At 40.6% G+C, this 14,087-nt stretch overlaps 1 protein-coding gene across 1 annotated transcript; it reads right to left on the bottom strand.

Moving 5' to 3' along the window:
* Positions 1-61: 61 nt before the first annotated feature.
* Positions 62-12,351, bottom strand: PLAC9 (placenta specific 9). The gene is made up of 4 exons (XM_008642818.2): positions 12,163-12,351; positions 2,437-2,534; positions 1,416-1,536; positions 62-246 (listed from the first exon to the last, which is right to left on the bottom strand). Exons 1-4 carry the CDS (start codon positions 12,218-12,220, stop codon positions 236-238), a joined length of 288 nt encoding a protein of 95 aa, XP_008641040.2. The 5' UTR covers positions 12,221-12,351; the 3' UTR covers positions 62-235.
* Between the last annotated feature and the right edge of the window lie 1,736 nt (positions 12,352-14,087).

Below are 14,087 nucleotides of genomic sequence, written 5' to 3'. Positions count from 1 at the left end.
AAAGGCAGTTTTGATACAGTAGGGCTGCTGAAAGATTTAGAATACAAAGTTTGACACAGTGTCTAAAAGCAAATACCTTTTTATTATAAAGCACAGCAACAGAGAAGACAAACTACAGCTGAGGATTGTTCACCCTGCACAAATTCTGGAAACACAAGCTTATTAAATGATCAGAAGTGCAACTGTTTATGACAACCACACTGTTACATTCAGCTGTCTTCTGTCTTCACAGTGCTCAGCTGGCATCTGTATAGAGAAGAGCTGATGTAATTATTTTTGGTTATGAGATCAGGATCAGTCTTTGTGGATAAATCTCATTTAAAACATTAATCTTGCTACTCTAAAGTGGGGAATTGTCACTTTGGTTCATGAAATCATCGAAGGTCTAATGTGTAATTCTTGAGCACTTTGGCAGTTGTTACAAGATCCATCTGAGTAGTACTTGGCTGTAGATGTGCTGTGTGCTGATTTCTATTTTAAATGCACTGCAACACTTCACTGGAATACTTTTCACTTTTACTGGAATACCCCCTTCCATTGCAGGGGAGTAACTTAATTGTTAACCTGTTAACTGCTCCTCATAGAAAACTGGAAACTTCAATGGATAACAAAGTTGGTGAGGAAATTATCAATCATGGTGACCAGATCCATACAGCCTACTGCAAGAACCAAAAACCAGCGTAAACTCTACTGCTGTCTACTTCGAGCCCGCTTCCATCACTGTAAGTAAGTGCACTGTAGTGTGCCCAGGTACAGCTACCTTAAATGAACAAACAGCCCAGCACTGACAAAGCTGATTTCATAAACATGTCTGTGGATGCTTGTATCTGTCCACAAGTGGTTTGTTTTCCACCGGGAGTGTCTCACCTTGTTAAATGCACGACTGGTACTTGGGCAGAGAATGAAGAGCATAGAGCATTATAAGAAGGTGAGTAGAATAGGTGGTCTCATCCAAATAATTTCTCTTATGGTTTAATTTATTCCAAAAACGTTTATCCAGGAGCACATTTTGTGTAAGGGGCTTACAAATGTCAAAGTTGGATTTAAGATACCAAAATGGTAATACCTCCAATTTTTTTTGTGGTTGTTGTTGCCCTCCCTTACTTAGTCATACGTGAAGCTAAAGAATCACAGAATCTTAAAACTGAAAGGGACCTTGAGATAACTTCGTCTGTCCTGCCGTTCTAAGGTGGGTTGCTTCCTATTCTCCCATCCCTCTCTTTAGTGGTTGTTGAAACCTGATTTTCCAAACTGGACCCAGAGCTGGGGTCCTGAGGCCCTCAGTTATGAGGCCTTAGCTACCCTGAACTGAATGAAGGAATTAGTTCACATCTTGGAGGAGAAAAGAAGGCATATTTGGTGGTAATATATGTAATGCTTTTTTCAGCTTAGGTTATACCTGACCAGATACTGACCATCAAAAATGTCTATAAGTGGAGTTCCTGGAGCGGTGGGGATATTCGATGTTGTCTCACTGATGATGTTGAGCAGTGATTTGACTTCTGATTCTAGGTGCTCCACTGTTTTTATTACCTTCTAATGGAAACAAGGGAGAAAAATGGAGAAAGGAAGCAGTCAAAGAGTCAAGTGGAAGGAATTGCAGCAGTCGTGTTTGCAGAAATGCAAACCTAATGTCCTGTAATGCTAACAGCTAATTTAGTCTGTATTGCGCATTGCAGGTTTAAACATTTCTGGTGTTCTGCTGGCCTCTAGTGGCACCAAGTATTAGCACTTTGTTTTGCAAGAGTTAATTACAGCACCCCTATTTAAAGAATAATTTGACTTCTTGGAGGGAGCTTTGCATTAATTTGTTTGTAATTCTTTCTCGTTTCTGAGACACCATTATATGCAATAAAAGAATGTGCATGGACAATGAGAGGAGTTGATGGGGTGGAAAGAAGAGGGCTGGGAGGAGAGCAGAAGAGAGGTAATGTTGCCATTTGAGAACCACAGCATGGAGTTTGGGAACTATCCAGCTGAGAATAGTTAGCAGGTACTTTTGGGTGCTTAAGACACCAGAGAAAACAATTCAAACACTGCACCTTTCCTAGAATCCCAGTCATAGGGCCCATGTAGCTCTTAAGTGTCAACAGGGGTGAGCAGAAACTCCTCAGTCGGAGTCACCTGCAGAACTCACATCTACCCAAAAGCCAATGTGAAACTTTAAAAATACTGATTCTGAGATTTTTAGATTAAAGGCACAGTTATAAACATTTTAGAAAAGGCTGATATATAATAAGTTATTAATCAGGTTTTTTGGAATTCATCAAGATTACGTATTTCTGGTGATAATGGCTTTATGGACAGTTAGAAACTATGACATCTGAAAAAAGTCCAACGTTGACTAGATAAAGTCAAGAAGGGACATTTTTTCTTTGGTCAACAGGATAGGGCAGAGGTCTGGTGAGATTCAGGAGCCAGCACAATCCCTCTTACCTCTTCAATAATATCTAAGCGTTCGTGGATCATATGTTCATTACACCAGCTTCCTCTTTCCAAACTTCCAGGTACCATACTGACAGGATCTGCAGCAGCTGCAAAAACAGACACAGGTAATTAGCAGGAGGTTTTTAATAGCAGGCCTTGCCTTTCTGATTGCTGAAGTGGTATTTTGCATGCTACACAGCACTGTTTATGAACCAAATGTAGGAAGTGAACCTCTTTTCCGATAACTACAGCTATTGCCCCAGTGCTGTGAATGTCTCCTTGCCTGCACGCGTCGTGTTGGTTGGAACAAGGTGTTTTTCTCTTGCCAGGGGTGGTTTTGTTTTGTTTATGTGTGTGTTTGTTTTACACAATCTATTTTTTTCCTACCTGTGTAAGGTAAGTTTATAGGCTGTAACTGTCTCTCTTAAGTGTAAAACCTGACTGTTGGGAAGATCTGCTTTACACAATCATTCCTCTAAGACTTCTTTCAGAAGCAGCTGGTGCAGTAAAGCTTTGAAGAGCAGCTAGCTTGTCCAAATGGATGCGGAATGATGGCTGATGATTCCTCTGTGCCAGAAAGTTGTTCCTTACAGTCTTAACTTTGCAATGGGAAGGGAAACAATAAAAATGTGTACAGCTGGTATCATTTGCTGACTCGTATATGGTGCTATGTACAAAGTCACATATCTCTGTTGGTTATCTGTGTTTATCTCTCAGTGCTCATGAGCTCTTGCTCTTTGAACTTTTCAGTCTGCTGGCTGTGCTCCATGAAAGGTCAGTAGCTGCTGACATCCATGCTTTAGTGGAGCCAATTTCCTTTTCATAATTTCTGTGCAGCATTCAGGAACATTTAATTTTAACATGTGTGCAGAGAACTGTAGCGGAATATTTTAAACTGTGCTAAAGTGATAAGTGTATCTTGCTGCATGTAAAGTTAGGTTTTGCTCTTGTTTGATGCTTGAAGCAGCTATGATAATGAGGAAGCAGCAGCAACTCATTCTGTCATTGATTGTAACAAAGACAAAACTGAGCTTGTGTTGTAATGAACAGTAAGACACATGAGAGCAGTAACTAGTTCTGTCTTCAGTACTGCTGTGCCAGAGCAGTGATTTGGAACTGCTGCAGTGCTTCATCTCAAGCCTGTGTCAAGATTTCCGAAACAGAGGTGTCAGGTGATGGCAAATGTATCAGTAAGGGTCATTGCAGTTTGAGGGGGATGAGAGATGTACTCTGAGTTGGAATGGCATTCTTGGAATTGGAGGGTGGAGGATGGAGAGGAGGGATTACAATGTAACCTGACTTACTGGGCATTATTTGGAAATTGGTTTGGCAAAGATTTGGTTGGGGTTTTCTTTAGTGCATTCACCAGAAGGTGGTGCTGCTAGGACAGAAACCCAAAGACTTCACCTACCTGTTTACTAGAGTGCTGAAATACAGCAGGTGCTCCAACACCAGCTGCTTTGCAGTTGCCTTTTTTTTCCTCTTTGCTGCTTGTGGTAGTGGTTTATGAGTGTTGTTACCGTCTTAGTGGTCAAGTGAACCATGCTATCTCTCAAAATTTTTGTTGCTTTACATGGTTTTTCCATCATGACTGGAACAGTGTGGAGATACTGAAATTGTGCTGGCTGATTTTCTAGGCAGGTGTTTGTAGGTGGGGAGGTTAGATATGATGGATGAATGGCATTTGTTCAAAGCAGGTGTGCCATGAGAGGTATGTATAGCCAATGTAAGGTTGTCACATCTTACTGTGAGCTTAGCCAAGCACTGCACAGCTTTGTGTACATCTAGAGAACGAGGTAAAGGGGTTGCTATGAGACACAGGACTCAGTAGCGCTTGGTTCCTTGGGGTGGTGGGTTCCTCTCCTGACACGGAGGGAGACAGCTTTCCACCACTCAAAGCACGTTGCTGCATTATTAGCTGTAATGGGCATACTGAGGAGGACAAAGTGTCTTGTCCTAGTTTGACAGAGCTGTAAGATGTCACTCAGAACAACAGAATTAGTGCAGTGCCTAAAAAATTTGACAAACAGGCCAAGCCTAAGTATCTCAGGAAGCACCTGATAGCTGATGTTAGCAAGGCTAAGGGTTAGTATAAGCCAAAGCATGTCTAGTTGTAGACCTCACAGTATGGAGTGGCTGAGGGCTGAGCTAGCAGAAACCCTCTCAGGACCTGCGTGTCCATGTCTCATTAGTGACTTTCACACCAGAACAGAGCTGCTCAGGCTCTTGCAATTGCCCCTTCTCCACCATGCCAGAACAGGGTCTTTCAGGTGGGTGGCTGCTGCTGCTGGCAGGGAAACCAGTGCTTTGTCAGTGCAGATTCTTCTTTTTTCTGAGTCCTGGCTTGAGGCTTTTGCTGCCCAAAACACTTTGTTGTCTGGCTTTAGCTCTTAACCCACAGCTTTATCTCTGGGACGGGCTGTTCGCAGGACACATCCGGTCCCTTGTAAATATGGCACATGTCTGGGTCACTATGGTCAGGCAATTCAGCCAAAGCAGTAATTTCCATGTGCTCAAAGAGAGCACATGGAATGTTGCTTATGAGCACTGCCCTTCTCTGTATTGCAACCAGTGAAAGAAAGGGTCACTATCTGCCTTTGGCACTGACCGTACTCCAGCAGCATCTCTACTTCATGTAATAGTAACAGTCAGCTTGTAAAGGAAGTGAAGAATGGAAGGCTGCAAACCATGTAAGCAGAAGACTAATGGCCTTTTAGGATACTTCCAGGTACTTTCTTTGTGAAGTTACTGAAGAAGTATTTTCTAAATGTAAATTGGAATTTTTACTTATCTATGTTTCAAAGAACATGCACAAGTACAGAAAACTTTGGTAGTAAGTTTTGAAGCTAAACACTTTCAAAAGGGAAGTGTTCTTTGTATGCCGTATAAATTACATATTTAAAATGTGTGGGTGTTTGCAACTTGTGACAGCTTAGTCAAGTGTGTAGGAGGCATATTTGAATGTCTTAAATCTCTCATTTGAAACTTAATAGATTATTTCACCCAGACACTTGTAACATTTCAGTATGGCAGAGAGAACATTACCTTTCAGTTAATGTCCCATCTGCAAATTTCTACCTGATGTTTCTTGCAAGTGAGATGCTTAGTTAAATTCTTGAAATCCCTTCTATTTGATATATAGGGTGATTATTTCCCATCAAGAACCAGAACTCTCGTGTTCAAGATCAGAAAATGACTCATGCTTTTTTCCCCTCTGATTAAGTCCTCTGTGCTACATTGATGGTGCCCATAAATCTGGGTCGTTCCAACCACCCTATGCTGTCATGCAGTCAGACACTAGCAGGAAAATGGAGCATCTCTGAACTGTTCGCTAATAAGGATCTGTTTAATAGAAGAACATGCTTAAAGTTTGAAAGAAGTAGCATGATGAAGAGCAAGATCTATGTGTCATGGTCAGCCTGACCGTACAAAACTTGATCTTAAAAAAAGGGAGAGAAAGAGCAATGAAGTAAGAATCAAAACAGCCTTGCTAAACAGATTAAGAGCAGGGGCCTTAGATTAAGAATATCTCTCAGTTAAGATCTTCTGCCTCCTGTACATTTGATATATTCCCCCAGCCCTGCAAGGTGTTGCTTCTCTGTGCTCCCTGGATAAGTTCCCTTCTAGGACTGTCAGGGTTCTTTCTACCCAGATGGCTGTTAAATGGTTCATTTTGATCATCCAAGTAGTTGCTAATGGTAAGCATCAGAATAAACCTGAGCAACTGCCTCTTTGCTGTCATCTCCTGCTGTTACTAGGACTGACAGAACTAAAGTACGTGATGACACAGATCTGGTAGGTCTTTTTAAGTATCCTTCCTAATGATACGTTGCTGGTCCAAATGAAGTTACAGGCTTGATCTAGAAATTCCTGGGTTGGGTTCTTTGGTCTGCATTACAGAGAAGGTCAAGGTGAGTGACCGCAATGTTCCCCACTGATCTTAAAACCTGTAAAATTTCTTTTGCCTCATTCTGTGATCAGTGTGGTTTTGAAAGTTGACTGCAGGTTCTTGTTTGTGCTCAGTAGGGCGGGAGGGGAAAAACAAAGCAAGCCACAGGCCAAGTGAAAGATGTGAGGTTGAAACAGGAACCAGATAGCAAAAAAGGAAGCCTAAAAACATGCGATAGAGCAAGGGGCATAAAGGTGAACATGTCTAACTCTTCAAGAAAACGCACTGTGTGTTTTTGTTTGCACTGCCTTAGGTTTAGCAATACAATTTTATTTCAAGAGCATATAGCATAAGGTAGCTGGATAGCTTTTGATGAGAAAAGGAATAGGGATAGTAACGATTTATGTTCCAACAGGAAAAAGGTCATGAACTGGAGGTTCAAGTTCAAATGGTGAATCCACTAACCAGTTTGGGAGGAATGCAACAGACCTCTGAATGGATTTGCTGATCTTTGCTTAAATTATTTTTTTCTCTAAATACAAGTGCTGGATTCCACTTTAAAATTTGCATGCAACTTTGAAATGCTAGCTCAAGAAATCGCACAGTTTTCAAAAGTGGTTGGTGAAGATAACCTGCAGCTGAATTCAGGAATGATTCAATTGCTTTGAACCTGAACTGATACTAATAACTGTCGGTGCTAGTGCTTTCAGACCAAAGACTATGTTAAGCTGTTAGTCATATTTAATTTTGGAGGCTGTTCTTCAAAGCATCAAAGTTAGTTTCCAGTTATGTCAGCCCTTAATTAACTACGTTGGCATCCTGGTATATGGAAGTACTACTGGTTTCATTATCACCAGTGTGCCCAAATTCATTTTCAGCTGTGATATATAACTCAAGACATATTCAATTTTAATGTTAGGACATCAAAACTAAATGATTTGGATAGCAAGTGTTGTATTGAAAATGCTTTTTAATGCACTGATTCCCTTCAAGTTCTTAGCCACTCAGAAGCATATCTTTAACTGGACATAGAGCATCTTTCTGGCTGTAATCCATAAAACACTAGTGCTTATATGTGATTTAGACACCTCTGAGCCTCTTTTTAGGATTTAGTCTCCATTTCCTTAAAGATAAGGGAATTCTTACCTTTAGTGATTGCAATAAAGACTGCAGGAATTGTAAGGAATGTATAAAACTTCTTAGCAACTTACACATTGCTATAGGTTACTGTGCTTCACACTGGAGGCAACTGCATGGGTTTGCTTATATTTACATGCAAATATATACATATACATGTAAATATTTAAATGTACACACACCTTTACTAGGCTCTAGCTTTTATGGCAGAACGACAAGGCAAATTTCATTCAGGGTAAATATGATCTATCCAAAGTGGGAGATGGAAAGTAGGCATTGTATATTAGACAGTAAACTGATAATATAGGAAGATCTGAAATTTAGGCGTTGTGGGAAGATTGGTTTGTATCGGGGTTTGTTTTGGTTTGGTTTGGTTTTATTTCAAGAAGATACATAGGAAGTTTTTAATGCCTGATTAGGGATTAATCTGTAATTTATACATTCACTGAATACTTCAAGTGCTGCCTAAATGCCATGTCTTGGAAGATTTCAAATATGGGAAAAAATCCAAGGGATTTCTCCGGTATCCAAGATTTATGAGCCTCTGATAAGGGAAACATCCTGAAGTAAGCTTCTTCCATGAAATTAGTTTTAATATTAATTTTAGAAGCTAAATAACCATATCAGAAAGTCAAGTTCCAAAATTGCAGACCTGGTTCATGCTTTCTTTATCAAGATGTACAATGTGCTACTATGAATATTATTTCAGATCCTACATCAGTTAAGATTATACTTATATTCTTTTTTACCTGAAAGACAAGGAGCAAAGGGGTAATCTCATAGGTTATGGAATGTATTAATGAAGGTGGGTCAGGTATCAGCCTATGAGTTTTCACATCTCTGCCTAGTCTGTCCCATGCACCTCTCTGTGAGATGTCACGGTGTGTTCTGGTCCGACCGTGCATCACTTGTGCTTGTGAGATGTGCAAAACCAGAAATGGGACCTCATAGAAATTGTTCCTCAGTAGATAGTTAGCATATATTACTGTGTAGAACCACTTCATTTACAGGGAGCTTTTGCTATTGTGATCCATGTAATCCTCCTTTCATAAGGGGATCCATCTCTCACTTACCCAGCAGTGGACAGAGAGTGCACAAGGCCAGGGATAGTTTGTGCTTTCAGTGGGTGGGTTTTTTTTTTTAAGGCACAGAAAATTCTGAGCCCTTGCCCTGGCTGTGTGCCAGAAGCAAAATCGCTACTTGGAAAACTACTTTCCTTTTTCTGCTATTTGACCATATCTATGATTGTAAAAAGCACTTAAGTTTTATGTGTTTTCATTCAAAGGAAGAAGGATAGCAATTAATTGTTCCTGTGAGGGAACTGTTGGCTTGGACCGTGTTTTCAGCATGCTGGTCTACTGAACAAGCAGCCAGAGACCATCCTCTTGCACTTGCTGCTGCGATGGAAAATGGCTCCAGGGACTGTATCTCCCCTTCTCTCACTGAGACTGATAAGAGACACGAGCTGCATAATTTGCAGGTACGTTACTCTAATTCATGCTGTATCTTACAATGATGCTTTGGGCTGCAGAAAAGTTTGCCTTTATTATGTGTTTATTTTTGTGTGAATATATATTTGTTATGGGAACTGAGCCTAAGTGTTAGGAGGATTATAGCTAGAAATAGGAAATACTTGTGCATAGAGAAGGGGAAGCTGTTTAGGAAGGAGCTGAGTTTTAGTATACATAAAGAATCCAGCTTGTGCAGGATAAAGACTTTTTCAATTTTCTGAGGACATGGCTTTTAGTCTGTGTTTATTAATAGAAGCTATGGTCATGGGTAGTGGGTGAGGTGAGTCTGTGACTTACTCGTTAGCTCTGTGATTGTGTAGTTTTCATATGTCTAAGTCATGGTAGTAGAAAGAAATAAGTACAATGAAATAACATAATTTTAGGTTTTTTTCTAATACCTAAACAAATCTAAGAACTTGTTTGAAGATGTATTTTCTCTTGGCAGACAGTTCTTTTGTTCTGAAACAACTCAGGAAGTAGAACAGTGAGAGAAGGGGAGATACATACACACATACACACTAGATCCTGACATTCAGGCCCAGGAATCACAACTGCTTCAAGCAGAGCAGATCAGCTGTGTTTATAAATAGAGCCACACCCTGCAGATAAACAACAGGAGTCCTGTATTTCTAAACTTCTGATTTTTTGGAGGAGTTTGATATTAACTTTTGCTTTGCACTTGGGGGTTAGAAAGTCCACAGAACTTAAATTCCTTTTAACTAAACATAAGAAAACATAGGGCTTTATGGATGTGTAAAATCCCTTTATAAAAGGCTCACTTGTGTACTGAACCCTATCTCCAGATGCCTCCCAATCTTAACAAATGCAGTTATTTTTGGGTACACTTTGTTGTCACAAACTTTATTTCTCCTTCCTTGTTGGAGCTCAGAGGTGTGTTCTGCAAAGACTGTAAACCTTGTGCTGGAGACAATAATGCTGATAGATTTCCATAAGGACAGAAAATACCTATAATATGGAGTATAGATTAAACCATTACTAATTTGTTAGTAGAGAAATATGAGTCCAAGTCTGGTCTAAGATAGGATACCTATCATAAAATTTTACTGTGGCTTTAATTCTACAATGGAGTGGTTTAAATTTCCTAGAGAAAAACTGCTCCTCTGTGAGAATGCAAATGGTCAGTTTGGGGCAGAATCTAGCTGTTCTGAAAGGATTCTTTTTTTCCAGTTTCTAGATAATGGTCTAGCTTATAGATCTTCCCAGCTTCGATATTGCATGTGAATATCAGAGGATTCAAGAGATTTTGAGAATTCAAAAAATGTTAGGTGAATGAAGAAAAACATTCATACACTTGGTTTACTTTAACTTGTAGATAAAACCGACTGAACCTTCTGCTGTTTAAAAGCAAGTCACACCACAGTGTGGAGCAGCAGTGCCTGCACTGGAAGTTCTCCCTGGCAGAACGCTCAGCGTTTGGTGCGCTCCCCTAATGGCCCATGCCAGGGGGCCAGCCTGCTTGCCAGGTACTTGTTTACCGGAGAACTCCAGGTCACCTCTCTGCCACGCATAAACATGGAGCAAACTCTTTGCTGTTGGGCTGCCACACCCCTCAGAACGATTTGCCTGGATGTTTTTGTAAGAATGGAAACACGTTTAGATGGGGCAGGTAATGTGCTCCAGACTACGTTATGTGGTGCATTTGAGCAGCATCCCACAAATTAACCCAGCACCAGCAGGAAAGCACTGTGAACTGTGGCAGGAGCATACGGTTGCATCCAGAAGGGCCCCTGTGCCATCCTCTTCTCCTGAATAATTTGGAGGCTGAGCTCTTCGAATATGAGATTGGCTATTGAATATTAATAGCTGAATTAAAACATAAATTCTAGTTTGACTGAATAATTTTTAAGAGGAACCCACAGGAGTTAGGATGGAGGGATCTGCAAGAGAATCAAAAGTTAGATTCCCCAGGTCAAAGATAGCAAAGGGAAAGTGGGGATGGTCTTTCAGTCAGTCAGGGTGCTCCCCGGATCACGACAGACACAAAAATCGCTCATCTTGCATGATGTACACCATGAAGACAGTAAACATGATTTGCTGACAGAGTAGCTGCCACCTGGCATGATACTGGGTGCTAGTCTCCACTGCAGTTATTATTCAAATGCTATTCTAATTAACTGGATTTTATCTGAGTTTGTGAATGACTTGAGGTTAAAACCACATTTTTTGGGGAATAGACAAAGCCTTTTTTAATTTTCCTTTAATTTCACGTTTATTTTGGTGAAGCTCACAAAACTCACAAGAGGATAGTGAATTCTTGTGGAGTGGAAACAAATTAGAGTGCTCTTGCTTTTGCATTGATATCTCAGTTCATCACTGAGATAAACATCAGAAAGCCAGTTAAGTAAGAGGATGTCAGGGCAAAGAAGAGTGACTAGGACTTGGGGGCAGAAGGGACTAACAGTTTTTCAGGAAATGTTTTGAATGTAATAGGATCTTAGTACCCTGCCATGAAATACAACCATTGTGTTGTCAAGAAAGTAGGACCAGAGAGAAAATAAAGCTGAGCCTCAGCTAGCAGAAAAGATGTAGTACAAACAGGCTGGGAAGCCAGGTTTGTGGTTACACAGGGACTGTAAAGCCTTGAACTAGCCAAACTGAATAGCTTTCAGTCACACTACAATGTGATTACAGGTTATTCAGCACTAATCTCTTGTTAACGAAAGTAGAATTCAGATGCAGGCTTATCAGATGTTCTCTGTTTGTACTTCCAAGGCAGAAGAAATAAAAATGTGATGCTGTTACCAAGAAATTTAAAAAGAAGCCTTTGAATAAAGGAGAATCTTTCTCTAATCACCTTGAACTTCAATCTCATTTCTGAATGGATTAGTGTGATGTTAATACAGCTGCCAGTACAGTAGTTATGGAAATTCAGGGCACTGTCTGCAGCACCTCAATGTGGTTCTGAATTTCTGACGGTAGAGTGATAGTATCTCCTGTAAGAAGTAAAAAATCTCTACTAAAACAATATGCCTACAGGACAGACTTTAATGTCACAAAAATGGAGTTTTTCCTCTTAAAAACAATATGCCCACAGAATTTTGACATGTACCTGTGTCACCTTCACATAAAATCCATAGAGTATGCAATTATTTGCCTCCCCCTCCCACCCCATGCAAAGGCTTTGACCTTACTAAGATTAAGCTATAGTTTCTGCTTTGCAAGTTCAGAATCACTTACCTAAAATGTCTTGCTCCTGCAGGACTAGAATAAATGCCAGTGCCCAAAGGAGAAGCATGGTTTCAGCCTGTCCGGACTCTGCCGTAGTTGTGCTGGAGAGCCCCAGAGCCTCCCTCCCTCCCCGGCTTCCTATCGACTCCTCGTCCAGCCCTTCGTGCTGAGGTTTAGCCAGAGTTAGGCGGAAATATGCCCAGGCTGAGCCAAGATTCTTAAGCTGTTCTCTTCTGCTTCCCTCCTTTTAAAAAACACCCTTCCAGCTCTACGCACAGCCCAGCTATCTGGGCAAGCTGGAAGTGGCCCAGGCTCCCCAAAGTTATTTTTTTTACGCTTGTATTATTTACACAGACTACAATGGAATGTGATGAAAAGCTTTGGGTCCTGTAAATACAGCAAGTAGGCAAGGAAAGGAAGGGAGAAAGGAGGAAGGGGTGCTGGATGTTTCTTTCCCTGTGGAATTTCATCTGGTGCAGGCAAGGCAGGAGTGTTGGAAAACATGGTATCTTTACTTCTTGTGAGCTTATAGGGCTTTTACTATTATATGCTCTTTTTGAAGAGCGCAGAAACATCTTTCTTGGGCAGTTCAATGTGTGGCAGTGTTGTGGGAGGTGACAACTGTCTGTGGTGCTTTATGTTTGGACAGTATAATAGGATCACCTGAGGAGCCATCTGAGCTCTTCTCAGTTTGGCAGGCTTTTAAAATTGGTTGGGCTTGGTAACATCACATGCAAAAATAGTGCTACTCATGGTAGCCTGGCAACGTGTGGGATTTTTAGCAGGATCTTGGTTGAACATTGTTTGTCTAACAGGTTTCTGGGTGCTGACTGGATAAGCATCAGTCTTTGACCTCTCTAGGCTGGTGTTCAAAGACTTAAGGTATCTCCTTCCTGGTATTGTTCCTCACGTTCGTTTGAGTTATCTTTTTTCAAACTACTGCAAGAAAAATGTGAGAGGCCACGAAGGCATCCTGCTTAATCCTAAAGGCTGTTGTCAAGGATAGACAGTGTTTTAACCACTGAAAATAAACCCCTGCAAACTAGAACAGATTTCCTTGGTCTTTACCACCTCCCTAGCAGTCAAAAAATCAAGTTATTTGAATATCTGAAAATGATCCTGTAGGGATGCTATCTCAGAGTTCAAAGTAGAATCATCCTCAGTGACTTCCATAGCAGGTTAGGTTGTAAGCTCAGTTGAAAGGCAAAATAGCCTCAGTAACAGAGATTCTGTGACTGGAATTTAGCTGGTAGTTTTGATGAGGCATAGAACAACCTCAGTGTTTATTAAGTCCTCAGGGCTGGTTTGAATAAGTTAACATTTTTATGAAATAAAAATTAAATGAACTATGAAAATTGGACTGGCAGTGTTTTTCTGGGTGTTTTGGCTTGAATCACTATGTAGCATACTATAATTCTTACAAATTCTTGTTTTGACAATAAATTTGATTATGCCTGCTGAAAACGTACATAAATCTTAATTTTTTTATAAATGGGTCTTGAGAGAGGAACTGCAAAAGGTAACAGTGAGTTTACCTTCAGTTTTACCCTGTGTTTCAATATGAGATGCTGATGTGGTAGGCTGTGTTTTTTGAAGTGAGACATTATCTATGTGCTGTCTGTGCTTTGAAGAGAGGGAACTGGGGAGCAGAAGAAGAATATTTATGAATAGTTCGCTGCTGCTTTCTGAAAGTGTTTATCCTTTGCCTCTGTCCTTTTTTAAGCAGAATCACCCAATGCATTCTCTGTATTGCAAAGGGAGCCTGCATGGATGCCTTCTGCAAGCTCTCTCTTCCATCCTCTATGTCACACACTAAAAAGCAATGAACATCCATTGAAACAGTTTTCCTTTCAACACACTGGAAAAAAGATGGCAATTTCCATTCCAGACCACCTTTGCTGAGGCCATTCACCCCCTTTACAGCACATTTCCTT

The sequence above is a fragment of the Corvus brachyrhynchos genome, unplaced genomic scaffold, assembly GCF_000691975.1.
Source record: "Corvus brachyrhynchos isolate BGI_N302 unplaced genomic scaffold, ASM69197v1 scaffold279, whole genome shotgun sequence".
Taxonomy (NCBI): Eukaryota; Metazoa; Chordata; class Aves; order Passeriformes; family Corvidae; genus Corvus; species Corvus brachyrhynchos.
The sequence above is the reverse complement of the archived record's forward strand: the minus strand, read 5'-3'. Positions and strand labels throughout refer to the sequence as shown.